This window comes from Crinia signifera, chromosome 4, assembly GCF_055691185.1.
Source record: "Crinia signifera chromosome 4, ASM5569118v1, whole genome shotgun sequence".
NCBI lineage: Eukaryota > Metazoa > Chordata > Amphibia > Anura > Myobatrachidae > Crinia > Crinia signifera.
In genome coordinates, this window is record NC_139220.1 from 113,263,653 (window position 1) to 113,289,840 (window position 26,188).

The 26,188-nt window shown below is 43.6% G+C and overlaps 1 protein-coding gene across 1 annotated transcript in view; it reads left to right on the plus strand.

Annotated features, from left to right (window-relative positions):
* LOC146074317 (stabilin-2-like) overlaps window positions 1-26,188 on the plus strand; it is a 227,452-nt gene that overhangs the window by 59,779 nt on the left and 141,485 nt on the right. The window contains exons 22-26 of the mRNA XM_083182260.1: window positions 16,207-16,318; window positions 20,072-20,252; window positions 21,500-21,593; window positions 22,124-22,282; window positions 24,219-24,314. Of these exons, the coding sequence (XP_083038386.1) occupies window positions 16,207-16,318; window positions 20,072-20,252; window positions 21,500-21,593; window positions 22,124-22,282; window positions 24,219-24,314 (642 nt within the window). The remainder of the gene's footprint in view (window positions 1-16,206; window positions 16,319-20,071; window positions 20,253-21,499; window positions 21,594-22,123; window positions 22,283-24,218; window positions 24,315-26,188) is intronic.

Genomic DNA, 26,188 nt, shown 5'->3' on the forward strand with positions numbered 1-26,188 from the left:
TTATTGAGAAGTCATACAGGAGGAGTACAAACATATAGTCAAACAATGTCGATATATGAATTTACATCAAAATGTCATGAGAAACTTTAGAGTACAATATAGCTGAAAGTATAGTATATGAGTTGGTATATATCAAATATTTCGCACTCCTTAAATTGTGATAAAAGAAAGACTTCTCTATTTTTTATATTATTTGGAAGAGATTTGAGCAGACAAACAGAACAATGTGAACCAGGATTATATATTCCTTGGGGACAGGAACCCAAGGTGAGACTAGATTTAGAAAGATGAGAGAGAGAGAGAGAGCATTCAGTGAAGAAAGAAAGCCTATCTTCAAATCAGGATATTTCCAGGGGGAAGGGGGAGGGGGGGGTTCTTTCGCAACCCGCATATCCCCAGCACCACAAACCCAATATTTGTATTACAGCCGACTATTTGTATTTAAGAGACAGAATGTAATAAAGACCAAGTTGTATTTTCAAAAACTCGCATTATATTCTCATGTTTCGATTTTGGAATGTAAACTAGGGGCCCCAGCGTTTGTGAAATGATTTAACTCCATTTTCTATATCCGACATAGCTAAACATCTATCAAAATAGAGTATGGAGAGGAGCTCTTGGGTGACAGTACTCAGTAAAGGGGGTTGTTTAGATATCCACTTTTGTAGAAGCGTTTTCCTTGCTATAGTAATTAGAATTGTTAAAAATGAAATAGGGAGGGGATGGCTAGTTGAACAGGCCCATTTAGTGAGTCTGCCAAGACATAAGGTTCCCATGAGAATGTCATGGAAGCTCCCAGAATTTGATTTACAGTATAACAGAGTGCAGTTTAAGCCAAAAACGTTTCATTTTTGGGCAGAACCATACATTATGTGCAAATGTAGCTGATTGTGTTGTCGACGTAAACCAGTCTCCTCTGCCACTACATGTTTCCTTTGTGCTTGTGAGAAGTAGGCTCTATTGAGAAACTTGATATGTATTTCTTGAAGTTTTGCAGATCTGAGGTATTTTAAAGAAGTAGGTAGTGAGCATATGAGACGTTTAGGTTGGTCAAAGTCTGGGAAATCAAAAGTCCATGACTCCCAGATCTTAGACCACAATTTCTCACTCTAACCAGGGAGTAAATCATCAAAAATGAATTTAATCTTAAAGGTATTTAGGGACAAGGTATCAGCGAGTTGTTGGAAAGAATATAATGCACCTCCTGGCTCAAAAATGTCTTTAATTGCTGCAATACCCTTTACGTTCCAGGTGTTGTAGTGAGCAATCCAGAGAGGGTGGAAAGTCTGTGTTGCCCCAAAGTGGTATATATTTAGATACAGAGGGATCTGATTTGACACTTGCGTTAATAGATAACCAAGCTTTATATGTGTCTTTAAACAGAATATTTGTCATGACACCTTTGGGGATTTTTGTGCGTGGTGTGTGTAAAAGAACCGCTGGGGAATACAGTGCAAAAAGCTCTTCTTCGAGCATGAAGTTAGTAAAACGGTTTGTACGTAAGCACCAATCAGAGATATAGCGAAAAGCTGCCGCTTTAGAAAAGGTAGAAGCATCGGGTAGACCTAGACCTAGACCACCCTAGTCTTTGTCTAGAAATTCTTGCCTTCTTGCCTTTCCATAGGAATGTCGTAAAGGCCTTGTTGCATCTATTGTCATCAGCTTTAGAGAGAGAGAGGGGAAGCATCTGAAGGGGGTATGCAATTTTTGGAAATAGGATGTTTTTAATAACTGGCATTTTAATAACTGGCAATCGACCTAGTAGGGATAATGGTAAGTTCGCCCAATTTATTTATTATTATTTATTAACAGTTTCTTATATAGCGCAGCATATTCTTTTGCGCTTTACAAAGGAGACAGTGATACAACAAACAGGGTATTTACAGACAGTCAAAAGGTAGGAGAGCCCTGCTCGCAAGCTTGAAATCTATAGGGAAAATGATTATCCCAATGAGATAAATGTTGGGATACTTTAACTAAAATTGGTGGAAAATTAGCAGAATATAATTTATGGGTAGACAGGATAAAATACCTAGGTACTTTAGTTTGGTTAATGTAATGCGTAAAGAAGAGCTAATAATAGGGTATTGGGATAATCGTTCTGGGCAAGTGAATACTTCAGATTTCTGCCAAGTAATTTTATACCCTGTGAAGGAACTAAAGGTGTTAATAACTGACAAAATAGCTGGGATTGAGTGGGAGGGATTAGATATGAATAATAGCATATCATCATCGAAAAGCGATAATTTCAGTGCTTGTCTACCGATAGAGATACATGTAAATTGAGAGTTGAGATGCAGGGCAATAAGGGGGAGAGGAGGCAGCCTTGCCGAGTGCCTCTATGAATGGTGAAGGGGTCTGAAATAAAATTGTTGTCGACAATTTTTGATGAGGATGAGGTGTAGAGAGATTGGAGAAGCGAGAAAATTTAAGGTGGGAAGCCAAAGCAGGATAGGGTCTCAAAAAGGTGATCCCACACTACCAGGTCAAAATCCTTCTCGGCATCCAAAGACAGGATGACATTGAGTTCGTTATTATGTGAACCTCCCAAATGTTGTAGGACAGAAAGAACTTTTTGGATATTCTAGACCGGACTTCTGCCCCAAACAACGCCAGTCTGGTCACAATGAACCAGTGTCAGTACAATACGTTTAAAAGGTACTTATGTATTACCTGGGCTCCCATGTTAAATGCACCCCATTTTTTCATACCCCTACTATCCAACTACGCATGGAGTTGACTTTATATAGTCTGGCGAGCGCAGCGAACCACTGTGCCCGAAGCGTGGCGAGCGGCCGCGGTCTCATGAGAAAAACGGGAGCCCAGATATTACATAAGTACCGTTTAACCCCTTCCCGACATTTGACGTACATTTACGTCATGGCCGGGATGTACTTCCCGACACATGGCGTAAATGTACGTCATGGCTTTAAACTGTCACCGCGTCTATAGACGCGGTGACAGTTTAAACATGTCTGCTGTCCCTGACAGCAGACATGTCCCTGCATGCCCAGGGGGGCTGCGATGCCGCCCCCCCCGTCGGCGATCGCTGTGATTGGCTGTTCAGTGTGAACAGCCAATTACAGCGTTTTCTGTGTCACCGGCGAATAACGTTCGCCGGTGACACAGGGATCGGTGGTGATTGGTGCTGTAAAGTACAGCACCAATCACCACGGGGTGTAAGGGTGACACTGGTGTCACCCCACCTCACCCCACCCGCCCCCAAAGGCCGTGATTGGTTCGTCGGACCGACGAACCAATCACAGCCATGGAGGGTGATTTAAACTAACGGTGACTGCACTGCAGACGCCATTCCGGTCTGGAATTGCGTGCAGTGCGGTCACCGTGCCTATCTGCCGCGATATACTGACCTGATCCTTGCAAACACTTACCTGATCACTGCTTGTAGCGTTCCTGGATCTTGTTACTTCTTGTGACTTCCTGTGTTGTGCTGTGCTGTGTTGTGCTGCTGCAGTGTGTTCGAGTTATAGATAGAGAGATAGAGAGAGAGAGATAGAGAGAGATAGAGAGGGCTAGTGACAGAGAGTGCTATATTTTGTGCTGCTGCAGTGTGATAGAGTTATAGATAGAGAGATAGAGAGAGATAGAGAGAGATAGAGAGATAGTGACAGATTGTGCTATATATTTTTTATATATATACAGCTGTACTGCGTGTGCAACTGACTGCTGCCCCCCCCCCCCCCTTTTGTGCTGATCAGTATAAATTAACTGATCAGCAACTTTTTGGGGGCGCAGGTTTTTTTTTTTTATATATATTATATTTTATTTATACCTGTCAGTGCTGCTGCTGCAGTGTCATAGAGTGATAGATAGTGAGAGATAGAGAGATAGAGAGAGATAGTGATAGAAAGTGCTATATTTTGTGTCTGCTGCCCCCCTTTTGTGCACCCCCAGCAACTTTTTGGGGGTGCAGGGGTTATTTTTTATATATATAACTGTCAGTGCTGCTGCTGCAGTGTCATAGAGTGATAGATAGAGAGAGATAGAGAGAGATAGTGACAGAGAGTGCTATATTTTGTGTCTGCTGCCCCCCTTTGGTGCACCCCCAGCAACTTTTTGGGGGTGCAGGGGTTATTTTTTATATATATAACTGTCAGTGCTGCTGCTGCAGTGTCATAGAGTGATAGATAGTGAGAGATAGAGAGAGATAGAGAGAGATAATGGCCCTTATTCTGGTTGGTGCGGTAATATCCGCGTGCGTTCGGGCCGCTGATGTTTTGTGTCTGCGCATGTGCAGAGGCGTCTCTGCGCATGTGCGAGCTGGGCGTACGGCCAAATCCCGCATGAAATGTGAACACTCCGAACAGGGGGTGGAGAGGGGCGTGAAGGGCTATTTGGGCTCATTACCATATGCATACGCCCCGCGTTTCATGGGCGTTCCCATGCAAACGCTGGGCGTACGTATGGTAATGCGGCCGTGACGCACGTGTAGGGGGCGGACATATGACATCGCCGGATGTCAGCTGCCCGCCCAGATCCCTGCTTTTGCACGGAAAAATGTCCGTGTGGTCTGAGGTTGCGGGAGCTGGTGGACCACTCGGTCCTGCATTCGAGCGCTGTTCAGTGACGGACGTTACTGACCAACATCTGTGCTCAATTTTTGGCGCAGGACCTTTTTTTTTTTTTTCTGCACTACATACACACTACACACTACATACTACATTGAAATAAAGTTTGTACCCCCCCTACACTATACACGTGTTGAAACATTTCACTACCAGAAACACAAAAATAAAAATGGCATCCCAAATGTCATCCCAAATGTCATCCCAAATGTCATCCCAGTCATCCAGAAGAATGTATTCAGCGGAGGAGGCATATGCCATGCTTGCCTCTGACTCTGACACAGCCAGTGAGGCAAGCTGGGAATTTGAAGGATTCATCTTAAGCTCCTCTTCCTCCTCTACTGATGAGGGACCCCCTCAAAGACGCCCCCGTAGAGCAGCTGAGACCCCCCCCAATAATTGATCTCGTATGGACCCCACCACCAGACAATTTTGAGCCCCAGGTTCCTGAGTTTTTGGCCATCCCAGGAATCCAATTTGATTCCACAGGTCTCAGAGAAATTGACTTTTTCAAATTATTTTTCTCTGATGATTTTATAAATTTAATGGTGGACCAAACTAATTTATATGCCCAGCAGTTTATTGCTCAAAACCCCACATCATCATTTGCTAGGTGGACCCCTGTAGATGCAGTAGAGATGATGACGTTTTGGGGTCTGGTGTTTCATATGGGCATAGTAAAAAAGCCAGAAATTAGGCAATATTGGAGTACAGATGTTCTGTACAGCACCCCACTTTACCGTATGGCCATGACCCGGACTCGTTTTGAGTTAATCCTTAAATTTTTGCATTACAACGATAATGCACAGTGCCCACCCAGAGATGATCCCACCTTTGACCGGCTATTCAAAGTCAGGCCGGTCATTGATCACTTCAGTGCCAAATTTGAAGAGATGTACATCCCAGATAAATTCATTTGCATAAACGAGTCCCTTATACATTTTAAAGGAAGGGTTAAATTCCGCCAGTACCTTCCCAGTAAGAGGGCAAGGTATGGCATAAAAATGTATAAGCTGTGTGAAAGCACCTCAGGGTACACTCACAGGTTTAGGGTATATGAAGGGAAGGATTCAAGAATTGAACCGCCAGAATGCCCCCCCTCCCTCGTAGGTGTTAGTGGAAAAATTGTCTGGGATTTAGTGCACCCCTTCCTGGATAAAGGTTATCACCTCTATGTGGATAACTTTTACACCAGCATCCCCCTGTTTAAGGCCCTTGGTTCAAGAGGTACAGCAGCTTGCGGTACTGTGCGCAAGAACCAAAGAGGCCTCCCAAAAACGCACATTGCCCAAGTAATGAGAAGGGGTGAAAGCAGGGGAATATGCACCGAAAATATGTTGTTGGTCAAATATAAGGACAAGAGGGATGTCCTTATACTGACAACAATTCACGGAGACAGTACCACCTCCGTCCCTGTACGAGGTACCAGTACCCACACCTCAAAACCTAATTGTATCCTAGATTACAATAGGTACTTGGGCGGAGTGGATCTTTCAGATCAGGTACTGAAGCCGTACAGTGCCCTGCGGAAAACAAAAATCTGGTACAAGAAGCTGGCCGTGTATATCATCCAGATGGCACTGTATAACGCTTACGTGCTATTCCGTTCTACCAGCCAGAGGGGGACATTTATGCACTTTCAAGAGGAAGTCATAAAGGGCCTAATATTTGGGAACCAGCAGGCAGAAGGCCCCAGTACTTCTAGTACTGGCCCCCGTATTGTACCAGGGCAGCATTTTCCTGATGAAATCCCCTCCACTGGAAAAAAGGGCAGGACACAAAAAAGGTGCAAAGTTTGCTATAAAAAGGGAATAAGAAAGCAAACTATTTTCCAGTGTGACACTTGCCCCGACAAACCCGGCCTATGTATAAAGGAGTGTTTTAAAATATACCACACATCTATAGATTATTAGGTTCATAATTTCACCGTGCTTCGGGGGTCTTGCTAATGCCACATAGCACCCACCATTCATTCCACCAGAATCTGAGCCGCAAAATCCAAAAATCACTCCTTCCCTTCTGAGTCCTGCCATGCACCCAACTGGTATTTTTTGGTCACATGTGAGGCATTGCCGTACTCGGGAGAAATTGGGGCACAGATTTTGGGGTGCTTTTTCTCCTTCATACCTTCTGAAAATGAAAAATTTTGAGCCAGAACTGCATTTTTGTGTAAAAAAATGTAATTTTTCATTTTCACTGCCCAGTTGTATCAAAATTGGTGAAACCCCTGGGGGTTTGAAATGTACACTATACCCCTAGATGAATTCCCTGAGGGGTTTAGTTTGCAAAATGGGGTCATTTGTGGGGGGCTTCCACTGTATTGGTGCTTTGGGGGTCTTGCTAATGCGACATAGCACCCACCAACATTCCACCAGAATCTGTGCTGCAAAATCCAAATATCACTCCTTCCCTTCTGAGTCCTGCCACTTTTTGGTCACACATGAGGCATTGCCGTACTCGGGAGAAATTGGGGCACAGATTTTGGGGTGCTTTTTCTCCTTCATACCTTCTGAAAATGAAAAATTTTGAGCCAGAACTGCATTTTTGTGTAAAAAAATGTAATTTTTCATTTTCACTGCCCAGTTGTATCAAAATTGGTGAAACCCCTGGGGGTTTGAAATGTACACTATACCCCTAGATGAATTCCCTGAGGGGTGTAGTTTGCAAAATGGGGTCATTTGTGGGGGGGTTCCACTGTATTGGTGCTTTGGGGGTCTTGCTAATGCGACATAGCACCCACCAACATTCCACCAGAATCTGTGCTGCAAAATCCAAATATCACTCCTTCCCTTCTGAGTCCTGCCACTTTTTGGTCACATGTGAGGCATTGCCGTACTCGGGAGAAATTGGGGCACAGATTTTGGGGTGCTTTTTCTCCTTCATGCCTTCTGAAAATGAAAAATTTTGAGCCAGAACTGCATTTTTGTGTAAAAAAATTTAATTTTTCATTTTCACTGCCCAGTTGTATCAAAATTGGTGAAACCCCTGGGGGTTTGAAATGTACACTATACCCCTAGATGAATTCCCTGAGGGGTGTAGTTTGCAAAATGGGGTCATTTGTGGGGGCTTCCACTGTATTGGTGCTTTGGGGGTCTTGCTAATGCGACATAGCACCCACCAACATTCCACCAGAATCTGTGCTGCAAAATCCAAATATCACTCCTTCCCTTCTGAGTCCTGCCACTTTTTGGTCACACGTGAGGCATTGCCGTACTTGGGAGAAATTGGGGCACAGATTTTGGGGTGCCTTTTCTCCTTCATACCTTCTGAAAATGAAAAATTTTGAGCCAGAACTGCATTTTTGTGTAAAAAAATGTAATTTTTCATTTTCACTGCCCAGTTGTATCAAAATTGGTGAAACCCCTGGGGGTTTGAAATGTACACTATACCCCTAGATGAATTCCGTGAGGGGTGTAGTTTGCAAAATGGGGTCATTTGTGGGGGGGTTCCACTGTATTGGTGCTTCGGGGGTCTTGCTAATGCGACATAGCACCCACCAACATTCCACCAGAATCTGTGCTGCAAAATCCAAAAATCACTCCTTCCCTTCTGAGTCCTGCCATGCACCCAAATGGTATTTTTTGGTCACATGTGAGGCATTGCCGTACTCGGGAGAAATTGGGGCACAGATTTTGGGGTGCTTTGTCTCATTCATTCCTTGTGAAAATGAAAAATTTTGAGCCAGAACTGCATTTTTGTGTAAAAAAATTTAATTTTTCATTTGCACAGCCCAGTTGTATCAAAATTGGTGAAACCCCTGGGGGTTTGAAATGTACACTATACCCCTAGATGAATTCCCTGAGGGGTGTAGTTTGCAAAATGGGGTCACTTGTGGGGGGTTTCCACTGTATTGGTGCTTGGGGGGTCTTGCTAATGCGACATAGCACCCACCAACATTTCACCAGAATCTGAGCTGCAAAATCCAAAAATCACTCCTTACCTTCTGAGTCCTGCCATGCACCCAAATGGTATTTTTTGGTCACATGTGAGGCATTGCCGTACTCTGGAGAAATTGGGGCACAGATTTTGGGGTGCTTTTTCTCCTTCATACCTTCTGAAAATGAAAAATTTTGAGCCAGAACTGCATTTTTGTGTAAAAAAATGTAATTTTTCATTTTCACTGCCCAGTTGTATCAAAATTGGTGAAACCCCTGGGGGTTTGAAATGTACACTATACCCCTAGATGAATTCCCTGAGGGGTGTAGTTTGCAAAATGGGGTCACTTGTGGGGGGGTTCCACTGTATTTGTGCTTGGGGGGTCTTGCTAATGCGACATAGCACCCACCAACATTCCACCAGAATCTGAGCTGCAAAATCCAAAAATCACTCCTTCCCTTCTGAGTCCTGCCATGCACCCAAATGGTATTATTTGGTCACATGTGAGGCATTGCCGTACTCGGGAGAAATTGGGGCACAGATTTTGGGGTGCTTTTTCTCCTTCATACCTTCTGAAAATGAAAAATTTTGAGCCAGAACTGCATTTTTGTGTAAAAAAATTTATTTTTCATTTTCACTGCCCAGTTGTACCACAATTGGTGAAACCCCTGGGGGTTTGAAATGTACACTATACCCCTAGATGAATTCCCTGAGGGGTGTAGTTTGCAAAATGGGGTCACTTGTGGGGGGGTTCCTAAATTTTAGCATCTTATGGTGCCTAGAAACCTACATGGTGCCTAAAAAATAATCTCATAAAAAGGAGGCTCCAAAATCAAGTAGGTGCTCCTTCTATTATGAAGCCTGTGGTTTGGTCAACGTGCACACTAGGGCCACATATAGGATATTTATGAAAACAAAAGAATTGGGGGAATAAATGTTTAGTCACATTTCTCTAGTAAAATCTACTGTGTTCCTTAGAAAAATGTATTAAAATTGCAAATCTGCAAAAAAAATGAAATTTTGAAATTTCACCTACACTTTGTTTTAATTCCTGTGAAACACCTAAAGGGTTAACAAACTTCCAAAATGCTGTTTTGAATACTGTGAGGGGTGCAGTTTTTGAAATGGCATAATTTATGGGGGTGTCTCACATACAAGTCCCTCAAAGTCACATCAGAACTGAACTGGTCCCTAAAAAAATCAGTGTTTGAAATTTTCTTGAAAATTTGAGAATTTGCTATTCATATTGTAAGCCTCCTAGTGTCCAAAAAAATTAAAAGGAAGTTGAAATAATGATGGAAACATAAAGAAGACATATGGTCTATGTTAGTTATTAACTATTTTGAGTGGTATGATTATTTGTCTCACAAGCAGAAAATTTAACATTTTGAAAATTGCTAAATTTTCCATTTTTTTTACGACATTTTGGTATTTTTCACAAAAAAACACAGACTGTATCGACCCAAATTTACCACTAATTTGAAGTACAATGTGTCACGAGAAAACAATCTCAAAATCACTGGGATAAGTAAAAGCAAAAAAAAGTTATCCCCACTTAAGTGATACATGTCAGATTTGAAAAAAAGGGCTCTGTCAGGAAGGCAAAAACTGGCTGTGTCAGGAAGGGGTTAAAACATTCTGCAATAATTTTAGTAAAATTTTTATAAACCACGTTGAGGAGCGAAATTGACCTATATGAACCTGGCATTGTGGGATCCCTTCCCGGCTTGGGGAGGACATTCAAGAGCACATTATTTAGGTAAGGGGGAGGGTCATAACCTTCTAAGATTTTATTAAAAAAGGCTGTGAGAGTGGGTGTAATAGAGGGTCCTAGGGCTTTGTAAAACTCTCTCGTGAGCCCATCAGGTCTGTGGGATTTGCCAGATTTAAGATTTTAAATTGCGGTGGATATTTCATCAGTAGTGATGGGTGAAGTACAGATGGGGCAGGCCTCTTCCTTGCTGGCTAATCGCCAGAATGTCAGCACTGGTGATCCGCCAGCGGCCTGCCTCACCATCTCATTCTCCGTCGGCGGGGCAAAGGGAACCCTGTCCGTCTCCGCCTCAGGGAGACGGACAGGGTTAGGGGGGGGGGTGCGGGCAGGCGGCGGTGACCCGGGGGAGCGACAGGAAGCGCCGTCAGAAGGGGGCACGCGCGCCTCTTGTGCGTGCACATCCCCTTCTCATTATGCAGATGGCGCTGGTGGGGGATGGCGGCTGGCGTCGCCATTGCCATCCCCTGCCAAGATGGGACCTGCCCCATCTGTAGGTATAGATTTTTGTGATTCCGATAACTGGGGGAGGGACTGTTTATTAGATATATGGATTGGTTCTTGGGTGTAAAGGGAAGATTAAAATCATAATAATACATCCAAAATGTCCAGTCCATCATAAACTAGCTTCCCCTCTCCGTCTCGCAAAGCCAGGATGGCAAAAGGGGGTAATTAGAGTGTGTAATCGTTCCAAAAAGTTAGTAGGGAGTCTTTAAATTTAACCGAAGATAGTAGGTAGCCTGGAAAATGCCAGGATCGAAATGTGCCTGAAGAGATAAAGGGCTTAAGGGTAAACCAGATTAGTGCATGATCTGTGAGACTAATCGTTTCAATGTTGGAGGAATAGGCTCTACATATATTAGAGTCAGAGATCAGTAAACAATGCAGGGATAGAATTTATGCGGAGCAGAGAAAAATGTATATTCTCTGTCTGTGGGGTGATGCAGGCGCCAGATGTCAGTTAAGTGTAACTGGGAAGTGAGAAATGTAATGCCCACTTTTTTTTGTCTGAAATGGGTGTTAACATGTGATTGTCAATCCATTATCCTTGATGCGATTATATTGAAATGTCCGCCAAGTATAATACACTTATCTTGATGAGGATATAATAAGGTAAGTATAGACAGTATATGTTGCAGAAAGCACATTGGGAGCCAAATATTTCTGCTATAACCAGGACATATCGACCATCAGGGTCGGTAATCTGTGAGGACACTGTAAGGACTTCTTTGCCAATATGGAAGAAAACAAAAAGATGTGGGTTGCGCAATCAACAGCTGCTGGCACAGGGTTCTTTGCCAATATGATTACTCCTCTAGATTTTGAGGAGTATGAGGAGAAAGCTAATACTTTCTGTTGAAGCATAGCGAGCTTGATGTGCTCTGAGTCAGTGAGATGGGTCTCTTGCAAAAAGGTTATATCTGATCTCATTAGTTTGAGATACATGAGGAGTTTACACCATTTGGCTTGGGAATTAATGCTCTGGACATTCCAGGAACAGAGTTTGATGTCAGCCATGAGCGGGGATAAAATTGGTTGTTGTGGGTCTGGAGACAGCAGGCAGTGAGCACCCCCACCCCAGGTCGAAGGGAAACATCATACATAGTACAATGGATTATGGTAAGAAAAGCTGTATAGAGAGGATAGAAAAAGGGAAAGAAGGTAGACAAAATGCAGGAGCAGAAGAGAGGTATTGAACAGAAATAAAGATATAAATTGTGAAAGCAATCATTAAACAGAGAAATTGTTTCATGGCTCTGTAGAATACAGGAAATCCGTGGCAGATCTTGTAAAAATTTTAACATTTATAAATTCCATAAATTTATAGATATGGGGATCCAGACTGCCACTAATAATGTGGCTGCGCCGGGTCCCACATCTCGTAAGAGGACACAGCCACAGTATAAACTATAATCAGTATTATTACATGTAAAAGGGTAAAAGTAAGGAGATATTATAGGCTCCTTGAAAACTCAAGAACAAAAATAACACAGTGATGTCAATAAAACAGTATACTTAACAATAGGGCATGGAACCGTGAATGTTAGCGGGTACTGCGTGGCATTCATCTAAATAAGATGATGCATCTTGAGCGGTGGTAAAGTCTTTAAATTCTTTGCCATTGAAGATACGGAGCCAGGCAGGAAATAAAAGAGTGAGCTTCATCTGGGATTCATATCTCTTCGAGCTCTGGAGACTTCTGCGGAGTAGTCTTGAAAAAGCATAAGGCGATGGGCGTTCCACTCGATGCAGCCAATTTTCCAAGCGGCCATCCACAGCGCCATTTTATCTGCTGAGTTTAGGCAACGGAAGATGACCATCCGTGGGCGGGTGGAATCTCTAGTTGAGCCCAAACGGTGTGCTCTTTCCACAATAAAATGAGGGATGGATTCTGAGACCCCTAGGATATTAGGCAGAGTCTGCTGTAAGAATTGGTCCAAATCAGATCCACGTATATTTTCAGGGAGTCCCACAAGGCGGAAATTATTTCTGCGTGACCTATTTTCGAGATCGTCTACCTTATTAAGCAATTGTTGGTTCTGCTGAATCACTGATTGCATTTGTTCTTGTAATTCTGTTATGGCCTATAATTGTTCACCAAGTCTCAGATCGTTTGCAACTACTTGGATGTCGGTGGATTCCAGTTGAGCATTTAGATCTTTGACTTCTTTGGCAAATTGTAGTGCCTGTTGTTGTAATATAGGAGTCCTTTATGGCTCACACCATATCCTCATAGAGCAGTGGAAAGGAGGGAGAATCAGATTGGTTCGATTTATTGTGGAAAACAGAAATAACTGCCATGTTATTAAGCATATCTGGGGGTATGCCCGCAGGGTCTGAATCAGGGGGATCATTGGAAGGTCCCGGATCTCATTTTTTACCAGCTCTGGTGCGGGATGCTTTGGCTGGGGTCTGTGTGTTAATGAACTTTTCCATGAGGTCGCAAGGTGTCAGCCAGTTACACTGGAGTGGTATACTTGTGTGTTTTATATCTGATATATTCGGGATTATCAGCAGGAAATGAGGTAAAATATAGGAGTTAATTAGGTAAAAATCAGGCACAGTCTATGCATATGAAGAGTAATACTGGGCTAAGTAGGAGGTATTCAGTGGCAAACGCAGGATTTTCAGAAGGGAGTTTCCAGAGGGGCGGAGCAAAGCACGGAGATGGACACTTATATGACCCAGAGATGGTGACCCAGTATAACAAGGTCAGTTAAAGTATTATAGTCAGACCAAATGTATATTATTAATAATAATAATAATAATAATAATATACACACACATATATATATATATATATATATATATATATATACACACACACACATATATGTAACAGCAGTGTAGACCCCTGGGCATAGCAATGTATTGGGGCCCCTACCGATCCTCCAGCGGTAGGGGTGGGGGAAGCTTTGATGTCCCGCGGGTGGTAGGGGGTATTATATCAACCGCTCAGCATGTAGGGCCTGGATCAGTTATTTCCACTAATTACCCCTTTACTGCACAGATGGTGGGAGATGGGGTGGGAGAAGGGGGCATTGGGCTGAATGAAGGGGCCCTGATACATAACTTCCAGGGCGGTAGAGGATGTTTAATACGCAGAGGAGGGGTGTATAGTGGAGTGGGCTTATTATTCATAATTTTCTGATGGGAGGACAGCTTGCTTGACTGCAGATATCTCCAGTTCCCAGAAATAGATTTATTAGATTTTAATGGAATTAAAAACTAGAGAATCCCACCTACCAAATGGTATTGGGGACTTGGGGATCAGAATTCAGGAGGCAGAGCAATCTGCCAATGAGTATATAAAACTACATACCAGGTGTGTGGAGCTGGCGCAGTAACCAGCTGCTGGAAGGCTAATATATCTCTGGTTCTGGGAACAGTAGAGACAAGTTACTAGTGTCCACTAATGGGGGAGAGTCCCAGCTTTTGGAATATACCCTCAGAAAAACTCAAAGTCAGACAGAACCTGAAATATCTGACTGGGAATAGCAATTAACAGGCTTGGATGGGGACCACTGTTTTGAAGTCAGATATCTCCGGTTCCCAAGGGCCGATTTTTAAAATTCTTGTACCCATGGAAAGAGGGGACCCTCAGCTTTCAGCCTAGACTCCTGGGGGGGTTTCTGGGTACTCAGAAACCCCCCCTGCATGCGCTACTGGGTATTATAGCATTTGGAGTGTCCTGCAATATATCATACCAGACCTGCCTTAGGATGGACAGAGATTAGGTACAGCTCATAGTTGAAGTGGTGTCTGGATATATATGATATATGCAGGGAGCGCAAATAAGCTCAGTATAATTACAATTTTAAAAGTCACAGGTGCTGGAGAGCTGTTATGTTGTTCAGAGTATCAATGACAGAGCTTTCTCTGAGGGAGAGTGGAGATAAGATGGCCGCCACCCCTCAGCCAGTACAGTACCTCTGCTTGAAGCAGTGGAGGACGGTGTGCGTGCTGTGGTGTTTCCAACTTCAGGCAGGGACAGAATCAGGCGATGTCAGCGAACAGCGCTGTCAGTCTTCTCCCGTCTGGCAGGGTGTCCCGGGAGCGGAGATCTGAGCAGGAGCCGTGGGTGTCGAGGAGTCAGGTGATGGGAGCGGTGGGGTAGGCCGCGATGTAGGACGCACTGATAAACAGCGCTGGACAGCTCCAATGTCACGGGTGCCTGTCCAGGGGGGTACCCCAGTATCTTGATTGGCGGGGCAGCTTAGCGGAGAGCCAGAGAGTGCCACTATAAGTCGCGTTCAGCGTGCAGCAGTCGGAGCTACCAGAGGCTGTGACCGCTCTGTTCGATGCCTAAGCCACGCCCCTCTTGTATATGGGTTTAACCCGAATGCAATTTGGCTGGACCAGGATTATTTGGATTATTCCCTGGATGGCTCCATCACCGTGCACAGTGACTCAAAATTCTGGCTTTTCATGTGCTGTAAACAGGTCCCAGGTTACCTATTTACACTGAGCCCCACCCAGCTACTTCCTCGGTCCCTGGACCCAGAATGAGCCATTGCCACTGTCAGAAATCCCTAGGCCAAGTACAATAACCCAGGATTTACATGTAAGTGCACAAAGGGTATAACAAGATTCATATTCCCACTGAGAAAATGTTTTGTACGTTTTTGTTCAATTTATTTTTCCAAAAAAAAGGTCAGGGGTGAGACATCTCATCACTCCATTACCTTGTGGCCCTAAAGGGGGAAACTATTAACCACTAACAATTACCAACTGATCTGCAAATCACCCTCCACACACACAATAAATAAATACCAGTCCCTGCTTGCTCCGTATACATATTTTATTGTACTTTAGGTATATCTATGTACTAATCAGAATTGTGTCATAAGCTAATACGAGTCTCTTCCCATCAATTGGATGTGCGATTTTTTATTTATTTATTCAGTCATTCATTAATTTATTCAGAGATATTTAGTACTTAACTTACTTTCGTATTAAGTAACTTCTGTTAGAAATAAATAAATGAATGAATAAATAAATGTTATGGTGCCTAGATATACTGGGATCTCATACTATATCTTGCCTAAGGTTCTATATAGTAGAACATGGGTCATATTGTCACACATTCTTACAGTATCTGAAAACTTCTCTGGAAAAATATCAATCAGCTTCGATATGTTTGGGAAAGGTTTAAGTGGGAAAATTTTCCAAAATTCCAATAATTTGGCAATTATTATTTTTCCTCTACCTTTTTCTTCTTCATCATCTTCTCATTTCAGAACATGGGACACAAACTTTCTAAACATTGCTTCATATGCAGTCATGTCCACACGTAGCACTGCCAGTTGAACCAAAGTTTTGGTGCCATTGTGTGCATGGGGGGGGGGGGGGTGGAGGAGCTATGAAGGTACCAATGAGGACATTTTGTTAAGAAAAAGCTATATTTAAGAACATTGCGGTTGACGAATTCTATTTTTTTCTTCTGATTAATGTATTTTTCCCCTTCCTCAGTGTATGGATGGCATGACTGGGAATGGAACCTGTGTTTGTGATGAAGCATTTACTGGCACTGACTGTCGACGTTGTTTGGATAACAAAAAGTATGGACTTCGATGTGACAAAAGTAAGAAGTGTACAGTGACTAGCAAATGAAATGTCTGAGGAAATTATCTCTAATATTATTTGTTAGGAGTAACATTACATCCATATAGCAGAATTAATTCATTGTACATTCACAAATAGTTTCCCAGGGATGCGATGCGCTGCTGCCTGATCTTGATACATCGGGCAGCTTTGCATCCCCCATAGTAACCTATGGGGGAAGCAGCTGTACGTGGTGCAGGAGGGATCGCAGCAGGGATCGGAGATTCCTGCTGCGGACCCTCCTGATACATTTCAGTGATACTTAATATTTGCGGCTTCGGGATTTAGATTCAAATATTGTATGATAAATGTGCCCCTATATCCAGTAAGGACATGTAAAAATTTAGGAATGGATGAAGGCCAGGCGGAAAGATGCATAGACAGTTTACCTGAGAAAATCTTAGAATTGGCAGAAGGTCGAGGGCAGGTGCAAATTTCAGATAATGGGCCAGATGTATCAAGCTTCAAAAAGAGATAAAGCGGAGAATGATAAACAACCAGCCAATCAGCTCCTACCTGTCATTTTTAAACCCCCACCTGTAACATAACAGGTAGGAGCCAATTGGCTGGCTCTTTATCACTCTACATTGTATCACTTTTTGAAGCTTGATACACCTGGCCCAATAATGATAACAGACATCAGGAGTAGTGACCTGCTTATGATTGGCAGCTTGTAAAGGTGACACCACTGCTGATAGATGCCACTTTTATTGCATGTCCATATATTATGGTTTAGCATATATATTTTTTGTAGTAATTTTATTTTGTACACAAGTTGTTCCGGGTTCAGTATGATTTCCCGGCAGTTGGGATCTTGACCGTTGGGATGCCGGCAGCAAGGGAGCGCAATGACACCCCTTGCAGTTCTATTCCCCCTCTATGGGGGTTGTGGACTCCCACGAAGGAGGATAGACCCTGTGCACCTGGGTTCTGGCTGTGTCGGATCTTGACATCGGCATCCTGATTGTCGGAATCCCGAGTGACAGCATATTACATCCCATTGTTCCTGCTGTATTAGAGAAAGTTCCTACAGTCTATTGAAACCTAATGCCTCAAAAACATTTCACAAGCAATACTAATGACTGGAATATGAGCAAAAGTGTATGTAACATATGGCTTGTATGACATTAACATGGCCAAACATGCTAATCCACATGCATCGTGCTATTGTTGCAGCTTTGCGTATACCCACAATTTTAACTTTTTAGTGCACATTTTGTGCCTGTAATTTGCTGAGCTGTTTTTGCAAAGATCCTTTAAGATTTGTAAGCTTTAACACTGGTAATTAGCAATAATACTATAAATCCATATATAAGGCAATGTCATTAGGTTTCCTAATAATACTTGCGTATCATAAACTCACATAAGTCATTGAAATTATTATAGATTTATTCATAAAAATGAATCAATGAATGTTCTTATGAGAAATACAATCAATCACATAGGGCATTATTCTGGTCGATGCGTAACTTTCCGAATTCTTTCGGATGGCGGTTTTTAGCCGTCTGCGCATGCGTAGGCAACGCAATGCGCATGTGCCACGCACGGCCTCCGTACTCGTTCTCACTAATACCGTACAGAAATGTGCACCGCATTCACCCGGGAAATATGGGCGTAATATGGGCGTCATTCGGAACTACACAAGGGCGTAGTTTCAAAGTGGGCTAAACTGGGCGTAAATATGGGCGTACACGAGGGAGTGCACGAACTCTGGTAGGAGTGCATTCGGACAGAACACTGACTGCAAACGAACCAACAGGCAGGAAATATGCGGTCTTCATAAGCAAGTATTACTTTGCGGACACCACTCGGTCATGCGCTAGGCATTCGGATCGCCCAATTAGTACACCCGCACCTGAACCACTCTCAGCTGAACACAATACAATCCACTCCTCTACTCATTAGTCATTATTACACTCTTTTCATTGCTTCAATTGGAACCATTGCAGCCTAAAAGGACCATTACTAAACACACAAATATATGCTGAAAGCACGGCTGCATGTTTTGCACACATTTACACTGCAAGCAATGGCCAGAAATTGGTATCACTAATATAAATATACATGTCACTTTTACGGAAATACACCGCATCAGTGCGTATGGCCAGCTTCCCGTCCGTTCTGACGCTGTAAGACCGTGCAGAATCTTTGTGTGGCCACCGCACACTCACGGTTTGGATGTTGTCCGAAAACACACCCTCTTCTTAGAGAGCGAGTCCGTCCGAATGTGGAGGACCTGTGGGCGTTTGTTCTTACAATGTCCGCACAGCGTGGCGTGCGGTCCGCTCCGAAAGAATTCGGAAAGTTCAGCACCAACCAGAATAACCTCCAGAATGTATATGTATATGATTTATTGAATTATTATTTATGGGGAGTGCATTTATTATCTTGTGTAAGTTGTGTAAGTTTATTCAGAACCTTGTGTTTTATATATGCATGTATAATACACTGTTAATTACCACCATCAGTGCTTACTGTATAAGCACTTATTTTCGAGCCCGCCGTAATCGCGGAAATTTAAGCCTCGCAAAATATTTTTTCAAAAGGGATTCTATTTAGGTTCATAAAAAAAATCGGAAAATTTTCAGCTGGCAAAATCACAGATATCTTAATTTTCGTGAAAATTACGGCTCGTGAAAATAAGTGCTTATACAGTATGTATTTTTCAATAAACATACAGTAAGTACATGCAGTCCTTCGGTAAACTGTGCAGTATTATGTACCAGGTTTATTCAAATAGAAATCTTGTTGTTCAAAAAAAGGGTGACATATTATGCCCTAGGCCAGTGGTTCCCAAACTTTTTTTAATCACGGCACCCTAGAGCATCAAAATATTTTCAAGGCACTTCTAGGCCAAATGCTTCTTATCGTGAAATTCAGAAAAAAAATATTAAATGAAGTGCTTTGTGTTTATATGTCACAGTTATGTGGTAAGGGACAGGATTTGCTCCTGTTTGTCCACATATGTTATGATTGGCAGCCACCAGCATTGGTTTTGCCTGGTACATTGACCATAAATAATATGAATTGATCTTGGTCCACCAACCCAAGGCACCCCTGCAAGTGTCCTGAGGCACCCCAGGGTGCCTAGGCACACAGTTTGGGAACCACTGCCCTAGGCATAAGTTGTCATTTAGGAATTTTTGATAACAGAGAATTTGATAAGCACCAACGTGAGAGGTCATCTTTTTAAAGGGGTGTACGCACGGGGAGATTTTGGCTAATGGACAATTTTGACTAAGCTATTTTGTCAAAAAATTTAAAAAAAGACAATGTACACCAATAGAAGTTCTGCTCTGTCCCAATTTTTCTTACCATTGAAACAGTAAAGGGGCCTACACACATATAGTGTTTACTGAGTGATCTGAACAATGTTAGATTGCTCAGCAAGATCGCTCAGCACATAGCGTTGCACAGTGCAGTGTGCTGAGCGACCGGTCAGGGCCAGTGTTCTCCAGTGAGAACACTGTCCCTGACCGGCAATGTAACTAGATTTATCCAGCAGGATATTAATTTCTGGGCAATAGTGACTCACGTAGCGATATAGGGGCATTTTCTAAACGATCTAGTCAAATTAAGTCAGATTGCTTAGAATATGCCCTGAAATCATCCCGTGTGTGGGCTTCATGAGGAATCCCAACCTCTCTTTACTCTCTATGTGCGCTTTATTAATAATGAAAAATCATTATAACATGTTTTGCAGCTTTACTAATGTTTTGTTACTTGGCCTTAGAGTGTGGATGTATCCATGGAATATGCGATAACCATGTAGACAGTGATGGCAGCTGTGTGACAGGGTCCTGTAACACTGGATATACAGGGACTTTCTGTGATAAGAAGACTACTCCGTGCGGAGCTTTGGTGACCTACTGTCATGCCTTCGCAGACTGTGAATACAGCAAAGGGACACCCAGGTACTCTGCGTCTGTACCAAGTAATAATACTACCAATAATACTTCACTTACAGGCAGTCCTCAGTCTATATATAATGTTCCTATGTAATGTTCAAGTATTGATACATTAAGTATAATCATTAAAATTAGGTATCATTTGTATTTGTGGTAACCTAGCTTCTACCATACTACTTAATGTAAGCTAAGCACAATTTTTAGTGCAGTGCATTAGCCTTTAGCTGTAGCACTGCAGGCCACTGAGAGATTTAGAGGATCATGAAATTGCAATAGCTTATGCAGCCACGTCTATTGGCGGATATCCATCTGCAGGTTTATGTAAATGTCCTGCACACTCCTTCTGTTGTGTACATATGTGTGGCTGAATGTGTAAGAACTGAGACGCCCGCCCTTAGCGCCTGTGCCTGCTGTAATACTGATTGCTGTGTCCTTATACGCTACCATCAGTTGCAGCTCTATAGCAGGTGGAGTCAGTGGCGTCACTATAGGGGATGAGAGCTGCAAACAGGTGTCACCCTACGAGTGGTGACACCAAATCACCAGGGCCTCTCCAATGCTAGGAAGGGGGGTGCTGAACTGGGACATTACATGCAGCACTTGGCTCCTGTCACAGTGTACAAGCTGGCAGAGCAGCCCTCCGGGCACTGGCCACAAGGCCAAGCTACTTTCCCATAGGGCTGTCCCCCCTTTTCTGGGTGCAGTTTATCTGCCTGACCACAGCCTTGCAGCTCTCTGTGTATGGAATGAGGCCACTTGCAATGACTTGCCCTTGTCTCCCATTGTACACCCATTGAATGGTCCACTTTTGCATGCTTTTCTAGTCACCACCCAGTCACCGCCCAAGATAGCCCATTACTTTTCCGCAACTTGGCAAGGTAGAGGTGGCAATACAAATCATTCTGCAAAATGGAGGCTATCACCCCTGTTATGAGGGAGTTTGAGCACAGAATTTCTTAGACATGGCAAATGGCTGGGAGCTGCCTCCATTAGTCACAACGTTAATTTGCGGCTTTTATTAAAATGCGGCACCCGGATCACGAACACTGGCAGGTAACGTATTTTTCCTACAGATGCCTACTGCAACATTAGCATATTAGTTATACAATATTACACAGCCACTTCCCTGCAATACCGTGCATATCAGAATAAGGACAATTTTAAATATATGTTCTTATTTGTTATACCACTTAATAGAATGGCGATCTAACGCAAAGTAACACTAGCAATATGTCTTTCTGTTTGTGTTTCAGTTGTGTCTGTAAACCAGGCTATGAAGGAGATGGCATAAACTGCAGAGAAATGGATGCCTGCATTGCTTCTGATAGAGCACCCTGCAATGTCAATGTGAGAAGATGTTTATTTGCATATAGGCATGAGCAGCATCTGCAGTAGGGGTGCGCAAAGTGTACAAATGTGATTTCAGGGGTGGGGGTGGCAATGGGGCATTGACAGGGCAGCGAAACAGTTTTTGTTGGGCGTGGACGGACAACACGGGCATCACCAACCCATTTTTTGGGTCGGCTGTGTGACGTCACACACAGCGGAATCAGGCCATAAATGTTTGCTTAACTTGCTGTTTGACCACGCTGTGCTGGAACAATGTGGCATTTCTGTTTTTCAATGTTTATTTTTCGACAATTTGCTAGGTGTAGTGTATTGTTTTGTTAATTAGTCCAACACTGTGTAACTATCAATGTATATTTGATTATTTGTTAGTTATAAGTTGCATTTAACTTGGTGGCTCTCTGATTTTGAAAATATTGCAATTGACTATATGTGGCATTACTCTTTTAGAATCATCATAACATGTTACATAAAATGTTTAATAAAATGGACCAGCTTGTGATGTGTGCTGTGATATTGATATAATACAGGCTGAATGTATTCCACTGGGCCCAGGAACTCACAAGTGTGTATGTCGGGCAGGATGGACTGGTGATGGACTGGACTGCTCAGAGATCAATAATTGTCTCCTTGCAGATAAGGGCGGATGCCACTCAAATGCTACATGCGTATATATTGGCCCTGGCCAGGTAACTAACCATCTTTATTTATTTTATGTTGTATGTCAATGTGAAGTATATCATGTGTGGGTAAAAACATTGGAATCGGAATGCACTACTGGACACTACTGGACACCTGCAACATATCCCCCAGCAGCGGCACCCAAGTGAAGTGGGCAGTCCAGGAGGCTAATGATGTAAACTTGTCATTGAATAGAGGGGGAGTGGCCTCAATTACATTATTGTTATCACCATGTCCATGTCCCTTATACAGACTCCTCTGATACAGTATTTGCTTCCATCTCTGAATCAGGCGCTGCGTCAACCAGGGAATTATAGCTACCAATGTTGCCTTTTATCACATAAGCCAGTATAGCATGATATTTTTTGCTCTGTTTACTTATTTGAAATGTTTTGTCACTTTAGGGCTTGCAAATTATGCTTCCATGGTATGTATATGTACTTTATGTGCTAAATGTACAGCCCATTCCCTTGCAAGTCATTGGCATCCAAATTCAGAGATGGTTTACGAACATTACTGATGCAGATCTTATTCTCACATGAGGCCAGATGCACTAAACTTCAAAAGTGATAAAATGGAGAGTGATAAACAACCAACCAATCAGCTCCTACCGGCCATATCAGAGACTGTGTTTGCAAAATGTCAGGCAGTAGCTGATTGGTTGGTTGTGTATCACTCTCCATTTTATCACTTTTGAAGCTTAGTGCATGTGGCCCCTTATGCGGCTGTTTGAAAGGGTTGGTTGTGCCATCAATGGACAGCATTCTCAAAAACAGATGATCGATGTTCACGCATATCCGATGTGGCATCCTGTCTTGAGATGAAGGGATCACAGAAGAGTGCGTACAAAGATGCACTGGCTGTGCTGCTGCATCCATCTCTGAATCAGCCCCATTATTCATTTAAAAAGCAAGTTACATTATTTTTTTTAAAACAGCGTATTTAGATGTCACCTAGATTAAGCAGTTTCATAAATGAATCACTAGGTGTCAGTGTTTTCTTAAAAACGTCATGTTATATTATTCAACTATGCTCAATAATGTCATTTACAGCGGGATGCGATCATTTGGTCCACAGCATGATGGTCGACAGTCATTAGGTCGACACCATTAGGTCAACATGAGAAAGGTCGACATGGGAAAAGGTCGACAGGTCATTAGTTCGACAGGTTGTTAGTTCGACAGGTCATTAATTCGACAGTGTCTAGGTTAGGGGCAGTACGGATAGTGTAATGGTTAGCATTACTGGCTCACAGCACTGAGGTCATGGGATCGATTCCCACCATGGCCCTAACTGTGCAGAGTTTATATATTCTCACCGTGCTTGCCTGGGTTTCCTCCGGGTGCTCCGGTTTCCTCCCACAAGCCAAAAATATAATGGTAGTTAAATTGGCTCCTAACAAAATTAACCCTAGAATGTCTGTGTGTGTGTACATATGTGGTAGGGAATATAGATTGTAAGCTCCACTGGGGCATGGACTGATGTGAATGTTCAAATATTCTCTGTACAGGGCTGTGGAATATGTATGCGCTATATAAGAAATTGTTAATAAATAAAAAAAATACAGTCAAAAGGTCGACATGGGGTTTTTCACTGTTTTTTGAGCCGACATGTAGCGACAGACGGTATTTCATGCCCTACCATCCACTAGGGCATGGCGGGAGAATAAAACAGTGTGCCGAGTATAGCGAGGCACCGTGCCCGACGCATAGCGAGCGCAGCGATGCACTTTAAACTGTGTTCATGCCGACTGTGGTGACATTTAGGTCTAAAAACCCCATGTCTAAATTTTCTCATGTCGACCTAATGGTGTCAACCTAATGACTGTCGACTCTCATGCAGTAGACTAAATGATCCCAACCCTTTATAGCAGCTCCTGTTTCTTCTTTGTACATGTTATCACAGTTATGCTATGCTGTTTCCCTATTTCCACACATGCTACAGAGTGACTGCGAGTGCAATAAAGGATTCCGCGGTGATGGTATCCAATGTGAGCCAGTGAACCCTTGTCTAGAAGAGACTCAAAAGTGCCATGCTTTGGTAATTGTCTTGAAATTCTTTCATGAAAATGTACTTTACAAACATCTGTCCAAGGCATGCTGGGATATGAAGTTCCACAAGCGCAGGAGGGAGGCATGTTAAATCCCCTCATGTTAAATCCCCAGTTCATGCTTGTAAATGCTGCATGTCTATATGAGGTACCCCATTGGAGTAGTGCCAGATTAAGCCTCTGGGGTGCCTGGGACACTTTAGATAAGGGGGCCCCCTTGCACTTGTCATTGCTGGCCACAAACTGCATGGGAGAATATTACACTGTCAAAACACAGAGTGAAGGCAGTATAAACTTGATCAATGGGTAACTGCTTACTCTGTAGGACTGTAGGAGACCTCACAGTCCCAGTGCTGCCTCTGATTAAAAACCCTTCCATGACTAGACTGCTGCTGTCCTCCATAGGCATGAGAAGCATGTAATGAGCTCCACCAATCAGAGCTCAGCATAAACCTCTCAGCCTCTGCCCTCCTGTACAGAGGGCCTTATTCTAGTTCACTCTTTCTGACAAAATCCTTGGTACTCTTTACCAAGCACGGCGCCCATCGTGGTCATCGCGGGCATTGATTGCACTAAAAAATCGGGTGCGACGCGACCGACGCGATGCCCGCGATTTCCCATAGGGAACAATGTTAAATTTCTCAATTGACCCGATTTTACTGTTCAATGCCTCAATTGACACGATTATTCCATAGGAAACAATGTTAAATGGCCCAGAGAGGCCAAATACCCACCCTGAAGTGTGAAATGGCCCCCACAATTGTTAACGCCACCCCACGATCAACGCGAACCCGAAGCGTGGCGAGCGCAGCGGTACGCGTCCTACGACCTTTTCATACCCCCACTATCCACGTCGGCGTGGAGTTGAGAATAGAATAGTGTGGCGAGCGCAGCGAGCCACCGAGCCCGAAGCGTGGCGAGCGCAGCGGATACCTGTGAAGCCCGTGAAGGGACGCGTTTACCTGTGAAGGTATCCGCGTCCCCTCGCGGGGCTCGCTGCGCTCGCCACGCTTCGGGGGTATGAAAAGGTCGTAGGACGCGTACCGCCGCCCCTCGCGGGCTCGCTGCGCTCGCCACGCTTCGGGTTGACGTTGATCCTGGGGTGGCGTTACCAATTGTGGGGGCCATTTCACACTTCAGGGTGGCTATTTGGCCTCTGTGGGCCATTTAACATTGTTTCCTATGGAAAAATCGTGTCAATTGAGGCATTGAACAGTAAAATCGGGTCAATTGAGAAATTTAACATTGTTCCCTATGGGAAATCGCGGGCATCGCGTCGGTCGCGTCGCACCCAATTTTTAGTGCATTCAATGGCCGCTATGCCCGCGATTTTTTTACCTGCGATGCCCACGATCAAAATAGTGGGCGCCGTGCTAGGTAAAGAGTACCAAATCCTTCTTAGATGGACAAAACCATATGCACTGCAGGGGGGCAGCTGTAAAATGTGCAGAGAGAATAAGATTTAGGTGAGTTATTTTGTTTCTGTGCAGGGTAAATACTGGCTGCTGTATTTTTACACTGCAATATAGATCTCACTTTGAAGTAAAACCCCACCCAAATCTAATTCTCTCTGCACATGTTACATCTGCCCCACCTGCAGTGCACAAGGATTTTGTCAGAAAGAGTGAACTACAGATGGAGCCGGCCTTGTCCTTGCTGTGGATGGCGTCTCTACCGCCATCCATGCCTGCGGCCGGCTCCCGCCAGGGGGCACGCGCGCACGAGATGCCCGCGCACCCCATGAGTAGGCATTGGGGACCCCCGCCGTCTCCACCGGTCCCTCTCGCTGCCCTGCCCCCCTCCTGAACTGGGAAGCATCTCCCTGAAGCGGAGATGGGCTGGGAGACGCTGCGCGTCCCAGTCT